This window comes from Hevea brasiliensis, chromosome 18 (assembly GCF_030052815.1).
Source record: "Hevea brasiliensis isolate MT/VB/25A 57/8 chromosome 18, ASM3005281v1, whole genome shotgun sequence".
Classification (NCBI taxonomy): Eukaryota; Viridiplantae; Streptophyta; class Magnoliopsida; order Malpighiales; family Euphorbiaceae; genus Hevea; species Hevea brasiliensis.
Window position 1 is genome coordinate 2,754,071 of NC_079510.1, and position 17,317 is coordinate 2,771,387.

A 17,317-nucleotide genomic window follows, 5' to 3' on the forward strand; every position below is an offset into this window, starting at 1 on the left:
TATTAGCGACGGATATATTGTCATCAAACATAATAACAAATGGATTTTCGTCACTACTTTATTATAAATTATAGATTAATAATATTTTTATTTTTCAATTATCAATTTTTTATTTTAATTAATTACTTCTTATAAAATTTTATATTTAATTAAAATTAATTGTAATAGAATTAAAAATTTTAAATTTATATGGATCTAAAATTAAAAATTTTAAATTTATATAGTTTTCAAAATTAATTAAATTATAAAATATAATTATAATTAATTTAAAAAATGAAAAGTATTTTTGACAAATCCAATGTCTCCCCTTCCCCTTCATATATATATATATATATATATATATATATATATTGTCACATAAGCATCTAAACTATCGTTTTGGTTCATTTTTAATCGTTATTTTGGTGGGAGTTATTCGATAAATTAATAAAAAAATTATTAATAATTAATTAAAAAATAATAAATTATTATTTAACCACTTAATTATGTTAAAATTAATTACTTGTTCATCATAATTTTATAAATACATACATGATTTAATCCATTACATTTAATTTCATTAACTATTTGATCACTCTTTCTATTTTTATCAATTTAACTATCAATCAAAGGACTAAATTTTGATCAATAAAGAAAAATGTTAATAATAGTAAAAACTTAAAAATGAAAATGTTTATCATTTGAGAAAAAATATTTCTTATTTATATAAATATATATCTATTATAATTTTCTATATTTTAAAATATTGATGGGTATTCAAATTATTCATGTTATTGCAATATCCTATAAATTATCATTTGAAAATAATATAATTACATATTAAAAAATTCAAAATTTCCCATAAATTTAAGAATCTTAAAAAAAAAAAAAAATCTTTTACCTTTGATAACAGAAATTAATGAATTTATCAAAATGGAAAGCAAGAGAGAGAATATATAATATATTATTTTATTTAATGAAATAATTCTTACAAAATTAGCTAGTATGAAATATTGTTGGTCTGTGAATTGTCTTTATTTAGACATATTAAAATTTATCTCAAATTTAATGATAAATTTTTTTTATAAAATTGGATTTAATTATGAATGTTAATCGTAGGTTATCGAGTCCCTTTTCTTTAAGGAAAAAGAAATAATTCTTCAATTCTTATAAGGTATTTTGGTCGTTGTATTTCCACATTTAATAGATTATAGCTTTAAGCATATAAAGCTGTTAAAATAGATATTGCCTAAATTAAATACTTTAAATTAAAAATTAATTAAATTAAGCTGGGAAAAGTCAAATAATTAATAATTAAGTGAATTAATAATTAGTCTTAATGGTTGTATTCAAGAAAATGCTCAATAATTTAATTAACCAAATTGTGGGTGCTCTGCTCTTAATTGGGTTTAGCCTTAAAAACTATATTTAAAGGAGAAGAATAAAGAGAGGAAAATGGGGAAATGGAGATAACGACTTTGACAGGATAAGATGCCTTGGATTTCCTCTACTTACTTTCCTTAAAAGGAATCCTTTCATTCTCTCTCATAAGTGATGTGACATAATGGGACAATAGCTTCGATTAGGGTGTGCAATTTGATTCCAATTCAAATTTTATTTAAAATTAAAAATTAAAAATTTTTAGATTTTATTTATTTTATAAGAAATAATTTATATCTTAAAAATATTTTTCATAAAAAAAATTTTCGTGAATATATTTTTTGTTATTTAGTTATATTATTAAATTAATTACATATATTTTTATATATATATATATATATAAGTATTTTTATATTTTAATAAAATTATTAAAATTTAAAAAATAAAAAATTATTTTCTTTTTTGTAAAGAAATGACTTAATTTTCCTTTTGATTAAAAAATTATATATTTTTAAAGTAAATATTTTATATAAAATAAACGGAGTTAAAATCAAAATCAAAATCAAAATCTCAATTTTATTTTAAATAATTTTAGTTTAACCTTGAATTTTAATTTCAATTTCATATTATTCTTGCATAAAAAAATAAAGCGTTCTTGTTTTCCTTTGAAAAGAGTAAAAGTAATTATAAATTTCTAACATCAAAACACTAATAAAAATAATAATACTATTTAATATGATTATTCAGTTTGATTCGATCCCTAAGCCTCCATAATCGATTACAAGCTAAAAAGAAAAAACTTCACCACTTTCAAGTGTTTGAAATTGAAGTGATGAGGCAAATATTATTCCATTCCATCCCACAATGATGCTGCCTGCCAATCTTCACCATTCTGCTCAGTTTATCATCAAAGTGAGACACCATATACCTCAACAGCAAATCTTGAGAGTTGACCAGATTGCCCACCAAATGTTGGTGACTTCTACAGTTATTTTATTTAATATAAAATCAGTCACTTCATAAAAAAAAATTATATTTATACTTTATTATTGATTATTAAAATAAATCAAACAAAAATTGTTTATAGACCTGTACAATTTCATAGTCTTTTCTATAATATATATAAGCATCTGTATGTATAAACTCAAGTCATAATTGTGAAAGCAAACCTCAAACCTCCCTTTTTCTTAAGCAGGCCTTGAGTTTCTACTTGAAATGGAGGTAGAGCCTATAGGGCATGGAAAATTTGAAGTGTACCTTACTGAAAAGAGCATTGTTAAAGCTGTAAATCACTTGCCAAGGCCTCAAATACTAGCTCTATCAAACCTTGACCTACTCTCCGGCCGTTTTCCGGTCACATACTTCTATTTCTATCGGAATCCTCAAGCTCTTAGCTTTCCCTCCATCATTGAGTCTCTAAAGAAGTCCCTTTCCGAAACACTCAGTTACTTCTATCCCTTCGCTGGTCGAATTGTTGAAAATCCACTCAATAGTGAGCCTGAGATCATATGTGATAATAGTGGTGCTCTGGTTGTTGAAGGCCATGCCAATATTTCTTTAATGAAACTAAACTTCTACAATCTTGATCAATCTTTGAAAGGGAAGCTAGTCTCAGTCAACCCTGATTTTCCATTGCAGGTTCAAGTTACGACTTACACTTGTGGTGGAATCTCGCTAACATTCACGTTCGACCATGCACTTGGAGACGCAAGTGCCTTCGGTAAATTCCTGCTCTCATGGTCTGAAATTGCTCAAAACAAGCCATTATCTTGCATACCTGACCACCAGAGAAACCTTCGTCCGCGTTGCCCTCCAACTTATCACCCTTCATTGGATCGAATTTTTGTCAAGTGCACCATAGAAGATATACTAAACATGTCAACAACCAACATCAAGATTAAGCGTCTTTATCATGTTGATGTTTCCAGCATCAGTAGGCTGCAACATATTGCCAGCACAAATGGCAACAAGAGAACAAAAATTGAGGCTTTCTCAGCCTACATATGGAAGATTATGGCTACAACTATTGACAAAAAGCACCCAAGATGCAAGATGGGATGGTTAGTTGATGGACGTGGTCGAATGTGTGGAACTCACAGTTCAATGTCAAATTACATAGGAAATGTATTGTCATTGGCTGTTGGAGAGGCAACGGTTGCAGAACTCAAGCAAGGGTCTATATCAGATATTGCAACCAATGTTCATGATGCGATATTAAAGGTTACTAATGAGGAGCATTTCTTGGACTTGATTGATTGGATTGAGTGCCATAGGCCTGGTTTGATGCTTGCAAATATAGTGTTAGGCCATGGGGGTCCAGCCCTAGTTGTGTCATCAGGAAGGAGGTTTCCTGTCAGTGAACTGAACTTTGGATTTGGAAGTCCTGTGCTAGGTACAGTCTGCTCCACCATAGAAAAAATTGGAGTCGCCTACATGAATCAAAGACCCAGTGCCCTTGGTGATGGATCATGGACCGTGTCTGCCATCATATGGCCAGAACTAGCTTCTGCCCTGGAGTCGGACAACATTTTTGAACCTATGTCAGAAAGTCATCTTCAACTATAACGTATTAAATGCATATATCTCAACTTGTTTCCACTGGCCTAATTAGAAAGACAGTATTAAACAGTGGGGGCCAACAAGCAGTTCCATGTATAATATGTACCGAACAGCATCTAGTAAATGCTGAATTATGCATTCTGTAGCTAAGTTTGAACAAGGAATAAGTTTTTCTTCCATAACAGCACCAATGCAAACTCAGTTAACCTATTTTCCACTTGCTCAGTCTTAACATTTCACATACATACCCTCTTAGGCCAACACCTCTACCAACATAGCCTCTTCAATTCAGTCCAATTTCAAATTCAATCAGCTCAAAAAATCATTCATGCCACAATTTAAAACAAAATCATGAAAAAGAACTATTGTTTGAAGGTAGAGTGCTAGTCACTGTCCAACATTAATTACAGAGAATGAACAAGTCAATCTGACTGTGATGCAGAGTCTCGGTGAGAGTGAAAGAAAGATGGAAATTGAGAGAATTAAGAATAGAGAAAACAAAAAAGAATAGGAAAAGAGGATTTCAATTCAGTTAGAGCCTAGATCATACAATATAACACTCTCATTATATGGTTCATATCTACTGAAAGCATGTGACCAATCTATCCAAATAACAAACTTCCAACTGGCAACTCCCAAAAAGACCCACATCATAAGGCAGATATATAATGATGAAGCAGATAGCTAATAGATCTTACCTTGATTTTGGTCAAGTCTTGATATCTTTTGTAGTCCATTAAACTAGCACACTGGGATCTTGGGCATAGGGCTTTACTCCAGAAGTAGTTCAGAAGATGAACATGTTAGATTTCTGTCTTGAATGTACATGCCTGGAAGTTAAACAAACCTCTCCGCATTTAGTACCATGCATTAATGCGGCTTAGAAAGTCGTTCATATCAATGAAAAATTCAGTAAAAAAGTATAACCATCTCCACTTTTATTATCATCCACACCACATGTTATTATTTCATTAACAAAGGACTATTTATTACATGGAAGATATCAACTTCTGCTTTGAGGGAGGGGAGAAGTCTTCCGAATATCAACATGCTTAACATTAGAGTCCTTCAGCCAAGAACACAAGGATATGCAGCTCAATTAAGCTCGTCACTTCATCACTAAATAACTTCAACAATTTGTTACACACTTGCACTACACTCATTGAAGCTGTCACCTCAGTTGCCATAAGCAAAAAGATTACTTCCCAACATAAACATCATGGCAAAACAAATGGATTTCATTCTTCATTGCTTACAGTAAAATATCATAAAAGCAAACTAACTAGGGACTACAAGCAGCAGCTTCCAGGATGCGGTTCCTCACTCTTCACATTGCACTATATCTGAGGTAGCATCCAAAATCATAGAACCTGGTGTTGAAAAGCACCTATAGCCTCCCAAGTTACCAGCTGGTAGTGTTGGCATCTGAAACAGCTAACAAAAAATTCCATGAGAAGGCAAGGTACAGGAAAGATATGCACAATATTAAAATAAGAAAAGAGCAAAATTCTAAATGATGTCTAGATGTAACAATGATCCACGGTTTCTGTTCAAATCAGACAGAAAAATAACAAAGCTGTTCCTCATTAAAAAATGAAAAATCAGTCATATCTTCGAACTTAATTTTCAACCTAGACTTTTGCCACTGGAATCATGAGTGTTTGGTTTTAACGAATGTGTGAAAATATGTGATTACCCCGTTCAAGCCAAATCAAGAATCTAGACTCCAGATCTGATTACCTCCTCTCTTTTTCTCTCTTGAGTCTAGAAGATGCCCTCATTCTTCTATTACTTTCTTTCTTTTCCTCCACTTACACAATTTTCTTCCTTTCTTTCTCTCATTTTTTGATGCACAACTCTGTCCTACATCCTCAGCTGCAAGCCAACTGTTTTATGATTTCAGTAGTTAGGGGCACTTTGGGAATTAAAGCTTTGTTGGAATGAATTGGAATTTAACGTTGAATTTTTTTTCTTTTTTTTTTTTTGAAGAAAAACTTTAATAGGGTATTTTTTTGCAATATGGAAAGTAGGCCTAAGCAGTATTCGGTCTAAGCTGAAAACCAAAACAAATGGAACCGAACCGAACCGAGCCAATTCAGTTCAATCAGTTCAGTTTTTTGGTCTGATAGGTGTGGTTCAGTTATTTAGTTTTAATAGTTTCGGTTTTCAGTTCAGTTTGGTTTTTTATCAGGAACCAGGGAAAAAAAAAAAAAAGAACTGACCAAAGTAACAAAACTATGTAGTTTTATGCAACTATATATATTATAATTTCCTTCCTAACCCTATTTTCATTTTCCTCGGAGATGTTTTCCTCCTAACCTACACTCTGCCGCCACATCTCTTTCACTCCTTCCTCCTCCTTCTGTGGTTTTTCTTCTTCTTCATCTTCTTTGATTTCCTCTTTTTTAAACTAATACATACAACACCTAATCCAATTTTCACATGGTTTCATCATTTTCTTCTTCTTCAAAGCCCGCATTTTCTTCTTCAATTCAGTTTAATCTCACCCCAAATCGAAAGCATTGGATGGATTCGCCTATTTGATTCACTTTGCATGTGGATTTGTTTCCCTTCACTGTGCTTCAATGGTCACACTGAAGGGACTAAGATTGATTTGTTGGGTGCTTTGCTTGGTTGGGTCTATTGATTTGTTGGTTGCGTTGCTTGGTTGGGTCTTGGACTCTTGGGTGTGCAACTGATGTTTTCGGAGAATCAAAAATTCATGTTGCATGTATGTATTGCTTGGGTGTGCAGCTGAGAAAATGTTAAATTTATACTGCTTGTTTTGTTTGTATTTCATACTGTAGTAATTTTGGTTTTTTTTTTTTTGAAAATGCTACTGTTTTTTTTTTTTTTTTGGGAGTCAAACAAGAAGATCCACAAATTATTTTATGAAAATCATTAAATTCTTGCTCATACATATTCTATTAGACAAAATGAAATGTATATTGTGCCCGTTCAAGCTATGAAATGATAATATGGGGACTATTAGTCTTAACAACCCCAATACGAAAGAACTACTAATTTGCTTGCTTTGAAAATGCTTGATTTTATATTGATGTAATTCTGCAATATTTAGGCCTCATTCGTAATACTTTATTATTATATGAATTTTTATGTATTTGAATGAATTTTGATTCAAATATGTGATCATGGAGATTGATTTTTATGTATCACAACATGTTGAAGTTGAATTTTTTGATAAGTTCGATTTGCTTTAAACCAAACCAAATCGAACCAATATTTATCGGTTTGGCTTGGCTCACTTATTCCTTTATTATTGGTTCAGTTCAGTCCTAATTTTTAGGTGATTTGGTTTTTTGATTTTGGTTCAATTTGGAACCGAACCGACCAAATGCTATCCCTCAATAGAAATAATTCAATCTAGGTCAATATTCTGTACATTAGAACTCACACTAGGAGGCAAAAGGAGTAAATAAAACTGAAAAATGCATTAGACAAACTTTCATTATATTAGCTTTTTATGACACACTCATGGGAAAATTTACAAAAGATCTCTGAGCATTAGCTAACACACTCAGTCATCTTTCTGTAAGATCATATTATATATTCGTCATTTTTGAAAGCATCTACATTTTTATCTTCCATTAGCCAATATTTAATAAGAGATATTAAATAGAAAAACTATTTAGCTCAGATATTTTATATATACTAGTTGTAATTTCGGGATACACAAGTAATTGTTGAATCCATTTAAGAATTTATTTTAAAATTATACATATGGATGGAATAGCAATAGAATTTTAATTCAAATAGATTTCTAATATCATCATCTGCCTTTTTTTAAGTTGATGATAATTGAATTATCTAAAAAAGGGGATTCTGAATCTCTAGTTTTTGTTAGTGATTTTCTTTTTTTTTTAATTTTTAAGTATTTAAAATCATTAAAAAAAAAGTACTTTTAAAATTAAAAATATTTTTTATTAAAATAATATTTTATTTTTTGGCCAAAAATTGTGTCAAAATGATCATAAATCAAAAGTTGTAGACTTATTTGGTTGAAAACTTCAACTTGGTTCTAATTGGATTTTGCTTAAAAGTTCAAGGCAAATTGACCTTTATTCTATTTTTTTATGAATCATAATAATACCTTCTTCTAGAAATGTTTTGTTATTTCTAATTTTCTATAACAATATCAATGACATGGAGAACATTGAATTATCTTCATTGCTTATTTTATCAACTTTTGATCATTTTCTTCCTAAGGTGGGTATAAGGATTTTGTTTCTTGATTCTTTTGGAAAACTTTCTTATAAGTCTTACTATTCCATTTTATTTGTCTCACTCTTTTCAACAATACAATTAGAATTCGAACAGCTAAAGTACCAATTAGAGTAAGGGCTTTGGTTTGGTCCAAAGTTCTCCAGAAGGTTATTACTAATGATTTGATATAAGAAAGATAGCTCGATAAATCTCTTGATTGGTGGTTTGTTACGCATTCTAAGCACAAGGATTCTCAACCTCACTTATTTCTAAATTTTGAGATGGCTTAGGGAATTTGGAGTTGCTATTTGTATTAAATAATTCTTCAAAATATGTTCAATATCCTCTAAAATAAGGGTGTACATTATTTCATTATAATGGAAAAATCTAACTAGATAGATAAATTTTGGTTATTTTAGCCAAAGGAAATTTTACTTTCTACTAAGTTTGGTTACCTAAAAAATGGTAAAAGAATTAAGTGGTTTTTTAATAATTAATATATAAACATAATTTTTATTAATAACTATACTCAACTCAACTCAACTAAGCTTTTATCCCAAAAATTTGGGGTCGGCTATATGGATTCGCTTTCTCCACTCTAAACGATTTTGAGTTAAATCCTCAGAAATGTGTAATGCTTCTAGGTCATGTTGTACTACTCTCCTCCAAGTCAATTTAGGTCTACCCCTTTTTTTCTTTCTATCCTCTAATCTAATGTGCTCTACTTGTCTAACTGGAGCCTCCGTATGTCTACGCTTCACATGACCAAACCACCTCAATCTCCCTTCTCTCAACTTATCTTCAATTGGCAACACCCCTACCTTTTCTCTAATACTCTCATTACGGACTTCATCTAGTCTAGTATGGCCACTCATCCACCTTAACATTCTCATCTCTGCAACTCTTATCTTAGACGCATACGACTCTTTTAGTGCCCAACACTCACTACCATATAACATAGCCGGTCGTATGGCTGTACGGTAAAATTTTCCTTTCAACTTATTGGAAATCTTACGATCACATAAAACTCCCGTGGCAGGTCTCCACTTCAACCATCCGGCTTTAATCCTATGACTAACATCCTCCTCACATCCCCCATCTACTTGAAGAACTGAGCCTAGATATTTAAAATGATTACTTTGAGACAGTACCACTCCATTCAAACTAACTCCTTCCCTATCACCAGTTTGGCCTTCACTGAACTTGCAATGCATGTATTCTGTCTTCGTTCTACTTAACTTAAAACCCTTTAACTCTAGAGCACTTCTCCAAAGCTCTAGCTTTCTATTGATTCCTTCTCGTGTCTCATCTATCAGAACAATATCATCCGCAAACATCATGCACCAAGGAATACTCTCTTGTATATGTTTTGTCAATTCATCTAAAACTAATGTAAAAAGGTAAGGGCTTATGGCTGATCCTTGGTGTAATCCAATTGAGATCGGATGAAAGGCAGCACATAGACAGAAAAAGAAGGAAACAGGACAAAAAAAAAAAAAAAAAGAAAAGAGAATATGAACAAGAAAAAAAAAAGAGAAATAAAATGGTCAAAATCCAAAAAAAAGAAAAAGAGTACCTCAAGAGCTTTGAATTTGAAAACCTTTTACGAGCCTCCACCAAGAGGCAAACCATCCTCTTCAGTTTTAGCATGAAAGACATCTGATCAATAAATGAGAAATTTTTCCTTCACCGCAAAGACCAAGGATGCATGCATGGGTCTAATTTCATTCCAAGAATGCAGCTGTAATCCAAAAAGTTCAAACACAGTATTAGCACAATACTACATGAACCAAAAAATAGAAAAAAAAAAAAAAAGAAATAACATACAACCTCAGGTGGTATTAGACGGGGGAGTTCATTCGTCGGTTTAGTTTGTAACCAAACCAAATCAAAACCAAAGTAATAATAATAATAATAATATAATTATAAAAAACACCGAACCGATTTCAGTGAAGGAACCAAACCAAACTGAAATATTTGATTCAGTATTTCAGTTTTGGGCTACCTCTTTTCATTTATTCAAAGGCAGGATTATTCAATTTCTTAAACACTGAATTCAATGAATTGGAAAGAAAAAAAAATTTAGAATTAAGGACAAAAAGAGGCATGTATTTTCATTTCCTTTTCCACATCAATATAATTGGAAATGAAAGGTGGAATTAAACTAAAAAACATATGTTCAAACAGCAATATATCAACCTGATCCAATATGCAAATTCACTCAAAGTGAATTCTTAAGGAGGAGAAAAAAAAAATACTCCAATCCAATATGCAAACTAGCAAACAGCATAAAAAATCCAATCTACAAGCAAAATTGCAAACCAAAATTCAATGCATGAACAATAACAGTAATTCAATATACCATAATTGCAAAATCACATGATTTAATACCCAAAATTGCAGTTCTTGAAACCAATATTACAATCAATTTAAACCAAAATTTAAAAAAAAAAATCCATCGAACTCCAAAATAAGCTATTAAACAAACACACAACTCTAATCATCAACAAAAGATAATGAATACCAACCTAATCTCAAATTGTTATACCTTTGCATATCACTTAACTTGGTTTGTTCATAATTTCCTCAGGAATAAACACCAACAGAAGGATGGGCAAGAGACTGAGATGGGAAAGAAGCAAGATAGCCAGGTGAGACTGTGAGAGCCTAATCAGAAACATGAGGGAGTTGAGACCTTATACAGGTCACAAACCTATTGCCCCACCAATATGCAACTGATCCCATTGAAAATATATAAATTAATTACAAACTGAAAATAGTATATTTTTATATTGGTGACCCTTAAAAAAAAACTAAAATATAGACAAATAATTGGCTTTGACATTCATATTTTCTTACATAAATTATATATAAGTTTAAGGGTGTGACTAACTCAGCTCCATTAACATATCAAAGCACCTATTTGTTTCAAGATACAGATAAAATCTGTCACTAAAAGAGAATGCACTTGAAACACGACCATTCACTTTTTCTGGGTTTCATACCATAAACCCAAGTAAAAAAATTAAGACAATTTGCATTAAGCAACATATCCAAGAATCAGCAAATATCTAAACAATTTCAAGGAAACAATGGAATGAAGAATTCATTTATTAAATTTCACCTTAAACGTGATGCAGATCACCCCTCATCTGGCACTTATAGCATAGTACTTGAACACTTCAGAGGATATCATCAATGAATGTCAATGCCTTGATCCTATATATTTGTCTACCATGTAAATTCTTACAATCTTCTTCTCTTAAAAAAAATAAAAAAATTAAAAAAAAAAAACTAATGAAAGGAAATCATATTATTTGGACCATTAAAGCAGAATGCTAGGAATGCTCTAGGTGCAGCCCTAAACTTCACAAAGTAGCAGCTCCCAAGTTTACAAGGATTTTAAATTTGTAATAGTTTCTAATATATTTTTTCTTTCCGCATTTTGCCATTCTTCTTATATGTGATAAAAGAATGGCCACCAATATTACTGTCATTATTGTTTCCCACCACCCATGCTGCTGCTGCTAACTCTATTGAACTATTAATTAGCATCTGCCACCATTCATGTTTTATTAAAGAATAGCATAAAGAAGATATCCTGGGATTATCTACAACAAATGAAAATAAACAATGAAATAAGCTTTTATAGAGGAAGAACGAAACCCACATCCATATTGACACAGAGACACATTTGAAGAACGTCAGGGATGAAAGCTGGAACAAGGATACAATCATAAATAGAACCTATTTATATTAATACAGGTAGAGAAAATGCAAATTTTTTCAAAATAATCCACAGATGTGCAACAACTCCATTCCATGATTAATTTATAGAAAGAAATTTGTAAAGGGCATCAAATTTTAAATCAAGAGGGAAATTTAGAATACTAAAAAAGGCTTAACATGGTAAATGAAAAGCTATCAACAGGCTGCTTTTAAGAACCGTGTATTCATTACAAGAATAAGTAACTTGCACTGCCCGATAGTGCAATCTCAACCTGAATAAAGGCACATGTAACAAGTTATGAGATAAAATTGGGGCATGTGTAGGAACAATAATTTTTTGGAAAGTACCTTAAGCTTGCAGATGCAGTGAACCAATGCTGCCCTATAGGAAGTACTCCTACATTATTAAATCAAGTTAAAGTCCAATCCTAAAAACATAAAACACAAAAATACAAGTAAAAGAAGACATGAAAAATGAAAGGATAATAAAAGGTCATAAATAAATTAGGTGCAAACCTCTGAAACTCAATGGTAGTACTTGAATTTAAAAGACAAGATGGGCGACTACTCTCCATAATAAACGATCAGCTTTCCTAAGAAAAAGTTTTAAACAAAACATGTAAATCAAGCATATCAAAGTCGAAACTTTCAAAAACATGAACAGTCCAAAAATTGTGTGTACTCACATTTTATTTAAATAAGCTGCTGAAATCTGTACTCATTTCAGAGATAGAAAATAGCATGTAGAAAAAGCATCCAACTTTTTGAGAGATTCTAATCATTCTTGATTTGTGACTGCAGATGGCTTGTGCCACCCATCAATCAATGTAGTATATGTAATTTCATCTAAAGACACTCCTCTGGAGGACATTTGATCACATACTTCAAAAGCTTCCTCTACCCTCCCTACCTTAGAAAACCCATTTGTAAGGGTATTGTAGGTGACGGCATCTGGGACAATTCCCTTTTCAGTCATCTCTCCCAAAAGCTTAGAAGCTTCTTTCATATTTCCCAATTTGCAATGCCCATCTATCATGATGGTATAGGTAATTTTATTAGGATGTATGTTATGTAAAGACATTTCCTGCACGATACTATCAACTTTATCCATCTGCCCTAGCCTACAATAACCACCAATAAGTGCAGTATAGCAGAAAATATTTGGCGATAAACCCTCCTTCCTCATCTCATCAAGAAGGTCATTTGCATTATCAACAAGGCCGATATTGCAGAGTCCATGTACAAGGGAAGAATATGTGGCAGAAGTTAAGGGGATGCCTCTACTTCTCATGTCATGACGAAGTCTGAATGCTTCAACCATATTCCCACATTTACAATATGCTCTGATTAAAGTATTATAAACAACAGAATTTAATGCTATTTTCATAGTAACCATCTCTCTGAACAGTTTTTCACCCTCTTCAATTTTGTTGGCTTTGCAGTATCCATCTATCATGACCCCATATGTGTAAACATTAGGAACATGACCATTTCTTTGGCATTCAGCCCAAAGCATACCAGCTTCTTCTATTTTGCCCTTATTACAAAGCCCATGTAGTAGCAGATTGTAAGTATATAGGTCCGGCTGCATTCCTTGTTTTACCATCTCTTCCTTAAGTTTAAAACCTTCCTCGAGTTTGCCTTCCTTGCAACACCCCAATATGAGGGTATTATATGAAATTTTATCCAATATCATACCCCTCTCTAGCATCTCCTTAAGAAGCTTGGCAGCTTCTTGCATGTTACCTGATTCACAAAGCCCATATAAAAGAGCATTTGAGGTCACTACATTGGCTGCAAAACCTTTTTCCAACAGCCTAAACCAAAGTTCAATGGCATCTGATTGCTTACCATTCTTGCATAGTCTGGAAACCAACGTGGTCAGCAAACCATCATTAGGCTTTATATTTCTTAATAGCATCTCCCTAGTAAACCTTAGAGCAGAATCAAACCTAGACTTCAAACATAACCCATGAATAACTGAAGTAAATACACCCTGGTTTATTACTAAACCTCTTGACAGCATTTCCTCCAAAACATGCTCAGCTTTTTCCATTTGATTACTCTTGCAAAAGCCTTGTATAATTGAATTGAAAGTAACTGAATTGGGACTTATTCCCTTGGATAGCATATCATCTCTTATTAGTAGTGCCTCAGCCATATGACCCATCCTACAATATCCATCAATCAATGTGTTATACAAAACTATATTTGGCATAAAACCTCTGTCAGTCATTTCCTTCAAAATACAGTTAGCTTCATCAAATCTCTCCAACTTAACCAAACCATTAATGAGAATGCTATAAGTTATAAGACTCAAGTTCACTCCCTCCCTTACCATCTTTTCTTTAAACTGAAATGCCTCATCTAATCTTCCGTTCTTGCACAAACCATGTATAATATTATTATAGGCAACAACATTCGGAGCAACACCTATTTTTTCCATTTTAAGGAACAACCCAATGGCATCCTCCACCCTGCCTCCCATGAAAAAGGAATTAATCATGGTACTCAACAAGTAAACATCCAGAGTGACACCACCACGACACATCATATCAAACACCTCATAGCTCTTCTTCAACTCATTAGCTTTCACTAAAGAACTCAACAAAAAATTGCAAGTCTTCAAAGATGGAAACAAACCCTTACCCGCCATTATACTAAACACATCAACAGCAACACCAAAACCCAGATTTTTAAATTGCGTACTATAAACATGAATCAATAAATCAACTACTCTAACTGAAATGGCCAGCTCAAACCGCGAATTCAGTTCAGCAATTGTCATAGCGATCTCAGTATGTCTCTTCTGAAAATCGTCGGCATACAAAACTGGCAGTTTCCCATCAATCAAACGAATGAGAAGTAATCTCGCAGGTGATAAAAGATTGGAAGAAACCAGCAATCGAATCAAAAGGCAATAAGAACGTACGGTGAAACGAAACTTACAAGTATCAGATGCAAAGTGAAAGAAGTGTAAAGCAGTTCTGGGATTCACATTCGATCCAATGGCAAGGAAACAAAGATCGAACTCGTGAGGACACAAATGAGGCAGGATTTGTCTACATTTAGAAGAATCAAAAGACGAATTAGAGAGAATAGAAAATACCCACTTAACTAAACTCTGATTTGAAGCTTGTTGTTGGGTCTGGGAATGCAATGGAGGTTCTTGAGGATGCGTTTGAGGTGGTTGTTCGATTGAGGACGTCACAAAAGTCAAGGGACGAGTTATGGGATGAAAAACAAAGGTGGGTTTGATGACAGAAAGCCTTCTCAAATCCATTAAAGATCGAATACACAGAGGAAAAAGCGAAGTGGCTTATTTATGGGAACTTTAGCGTATAGAAGAGGTTCAAAGTGCAAGAGAAGATGCCATCAACACTCGTTGATTCGTTGAGAGAAGAAGAAAGACGCCAGAGAGCAAAAGGGTGAAAACTGTTTGTGAAGAGGAGAACGTTTGTGAAGAGGAGAGTGGAAGCTTGTTTCAGTTTTCACCAAGAGTTCCGTTAGGCTGCCATGGATGATTGGCTTATGCCGCCAGAGAGCAAAAGGCTGAAAACTGAAAAACGAGGGTTAAGGGACGCGCAGAGAAGCAATAGATGTTGGGCCCAGAATTTGGTGATGCATTCTCACTTACTGGTTGGGCCTAAATCTGTTTAAAGGTATAAAGACCCATTTGGTTTAGCCTATTGAAGAATTGCTTTTTCTTTTTTCCCGGTAGAGGATTGGGATAACGGGACACGAATTTGGATCTGCTAAATATTTGATGCTGCTCGTCCCACCGAGCTTGCTCAAAGGGTGATTGCTCAGAGGGTGCTCGTCGCACGGCGACCCACTCAAATATTGAATGGACGCTTGGACACCTGGACACTCTAGGGGAGATTTATCTCTCTTTCCCATACAAGATTCCGATAGATCTAGACTGAAATACTCGCGTGATTGAATTAGAATCCACTCTAAATGAGTAAGGAGTTTGTTAAAATTAAAAATTAATTAATTTTTTATTTAATTAAAATTTATTATAAACTATTTTTTCTCATCTCAAATATAATTATTATTTAAATATTTTATGAATTTATTTAATTTTATATTTTAATTAATAATTTATATAAAAATATTTTTATTAATAATTTATATTGTAAAACTTAATAATTTTATAAAATATTTAAACTGTATTTATTTAAAATATTATAAAAAATTATTTATAATTAATTATTTATTTATTTATGCATATAAAAAAAGTGATTGAATGCAAACATAGATCATTAAGGTATCAGAGAAACCTTATAGCACGCTCTAAAATCCACTTTAATGTATAAATTAATTAAACCCTAAAATCTTATTTGTTTACTTAAGATTTTATTCTCCCTCGAAAAGGATAGATCCAACTTGACAGTTGAAAGCCACAAAAAAGGGTTCTCTCTCCGCCGCAAAAGCTCACTCTAGCTACCAAAAGTACATTCTTTCTGCTCTCTCTCTCTCTCTCTCCCTCTCTCTCTCTCTCTCTGTAAGTACAATCATGGAGTCACAATTGTTATCACCAAGCAACCACCATCTTGTATTTGCCGCATTTATAGAAGTCCATGTAACAAAGCATCACTTCCAGCTTTGTCTCAATGGAACCAATCAGAGTTATTGGTGAAGTTGGTAATCTCACTAGCAAGAAAACGAGAGATTCTCAGGTTGAACATTGAGCTCCTTATCTCTGACTATGGGAAGCAATTTCTCCATGTGAAATTCGTTTTCCTTAGGTTAGGTTTTTTGTGGTGTTGTAGCTGAGGACTGTCATTACAGCTTCAGTGGCATAGGACTCTAGCATTTATGGTCTCTGGAACTACAAGAAAAATGTGAATTAGTAATGGATTTTTATAACGGACTATAATTTATTACTAATAGCAACAGATTTTATAATCAAATTTTGATTTCATTGTAATTTTGAAATAAAATTATATAAAGCAATACTTTAGCAATAAAAACAATATTTTATTTTTAAATCCGTTGTTATTAGAAACGGATTTACATTCATTGACATATATATAATTATGGTTATCAATTAAAAAAAAATTAATAGTTATAATTTTTTTAAACCTACCAATAAATGCTCTTTTATTTATAATTGATTTAACATTCCTTTAGGCTCTCCATGGAATATCTGATGTAGAGATAACAACAATATGCTACTGATTTACCGTTATATGATCCATCACGTCCCAAAGCCTTGTTGGCTCTTTAGCATGCAATTCATAGTTAGGTCATGCTAATTTGTGAGGTCCACCTATAAGTCCTAGTTAGGCCATCCATAAATTTTATCATACCCTTGTTACACACAAAGATAATACATGAACACTTACAAAAATAATTACATCTTAAATAATTAAAAGTATAATATAATTAAAGGTGTAATATAATCATAATTAGATTACATATTTAATTATAACAAAAAAAT

At 32.3% G+C, this 17,317-nt stretch overlaps 2 protein-coding genes across 19 annotated transcripts; one reads left to right on the top strand and one right to left on the bottom strand.

The window, feature by feature from the left end:
* The first annotated feature begins 2,574 nt into the window (after positions 1-2,574).
* On the top strand, positions 2,575-4,100 carry LOC110667220 (coniferyl alcohol acyltransferase). The gene has a single exon (XM_021828012.2). The coding sequence runs from the start codon at positions 2,575-2,577 to the stop codon at positions 3,922-3,924; it is 1,350 nt and encodes a 449-aa protein (XP_021683704.2). The 3' UTR covers positions 3,925-4,100.
* A 726-nt stretch (positions 4,101-4,826) lies between these two features.
* LOC110667218 (pentatricopeptide repeat-containing protein At4g19440, chloroplastic) lies at positions 4,827-15,744 on the bottom strand. 18 transcript variants are annotated; one of them, XM_021828006.2, is made up of 7 exons: positions 12,558-15,743; positions 12,388-12,464; positions 12,220-12,268; positions 11,267-11,361; positions 10,691-10,764; positions 9,719-9,883; positions 4,827-5,343 (listed from the first exon to the last, which is right to left on the bottom strand). In XM_021828006.2, exon 1 carries the CDS (start codon positions 15,152-15,154, stop codon positions 12,650-12,652), a length of 2,505 nt encoding a protein of 834 aa, XP_021683698.2. In that variant the 5' UTR covers positions 15,155-15,743; the 3' UTR covers positions 4,827-5,343; positions 9,719-9,883; positions 10,691-10,764; positions 11,267-11,361; positions 12,220-12,268; positions 12,388-12,464; positions 12,558-12,649. The 18 variants fall into 18 exon arrangements, with proteins under 18 accessions (XP_021683698.2, XP_057997135.1, XP_057997134.1 ...); XM_058141152.1 differs by having other exon boundaries at positions 10,671-12,268; positions 12,558-14,703; positions 14,821-15,744; XM_058141151.1 differs by lacking the exon at positions 11,267-11,361 and having other exon boundaries at positions 12,388-12,459; positions 12,558-15,744.
* Positions 15,745-17,317: the final 1,573 nt, after the last annotated feature.

Excerpts from the sequence above, each read along its gene's own strand:
- LOC110667220 (XM_021828012.2), top strand. The coding sequence starts at position 2,575 with ATGGAGGTAGAGCCTATAGGGCATGGAAAATTTGAAGTGTACCTTACT.
- LOC110667218 (XM_021828010.2), bottom strand. The coding sequence starts at position 15,154 with ATGGATTTGAGAAGGCTTTCTGTCATCAAACCCACCTTTGTTTTTCAT.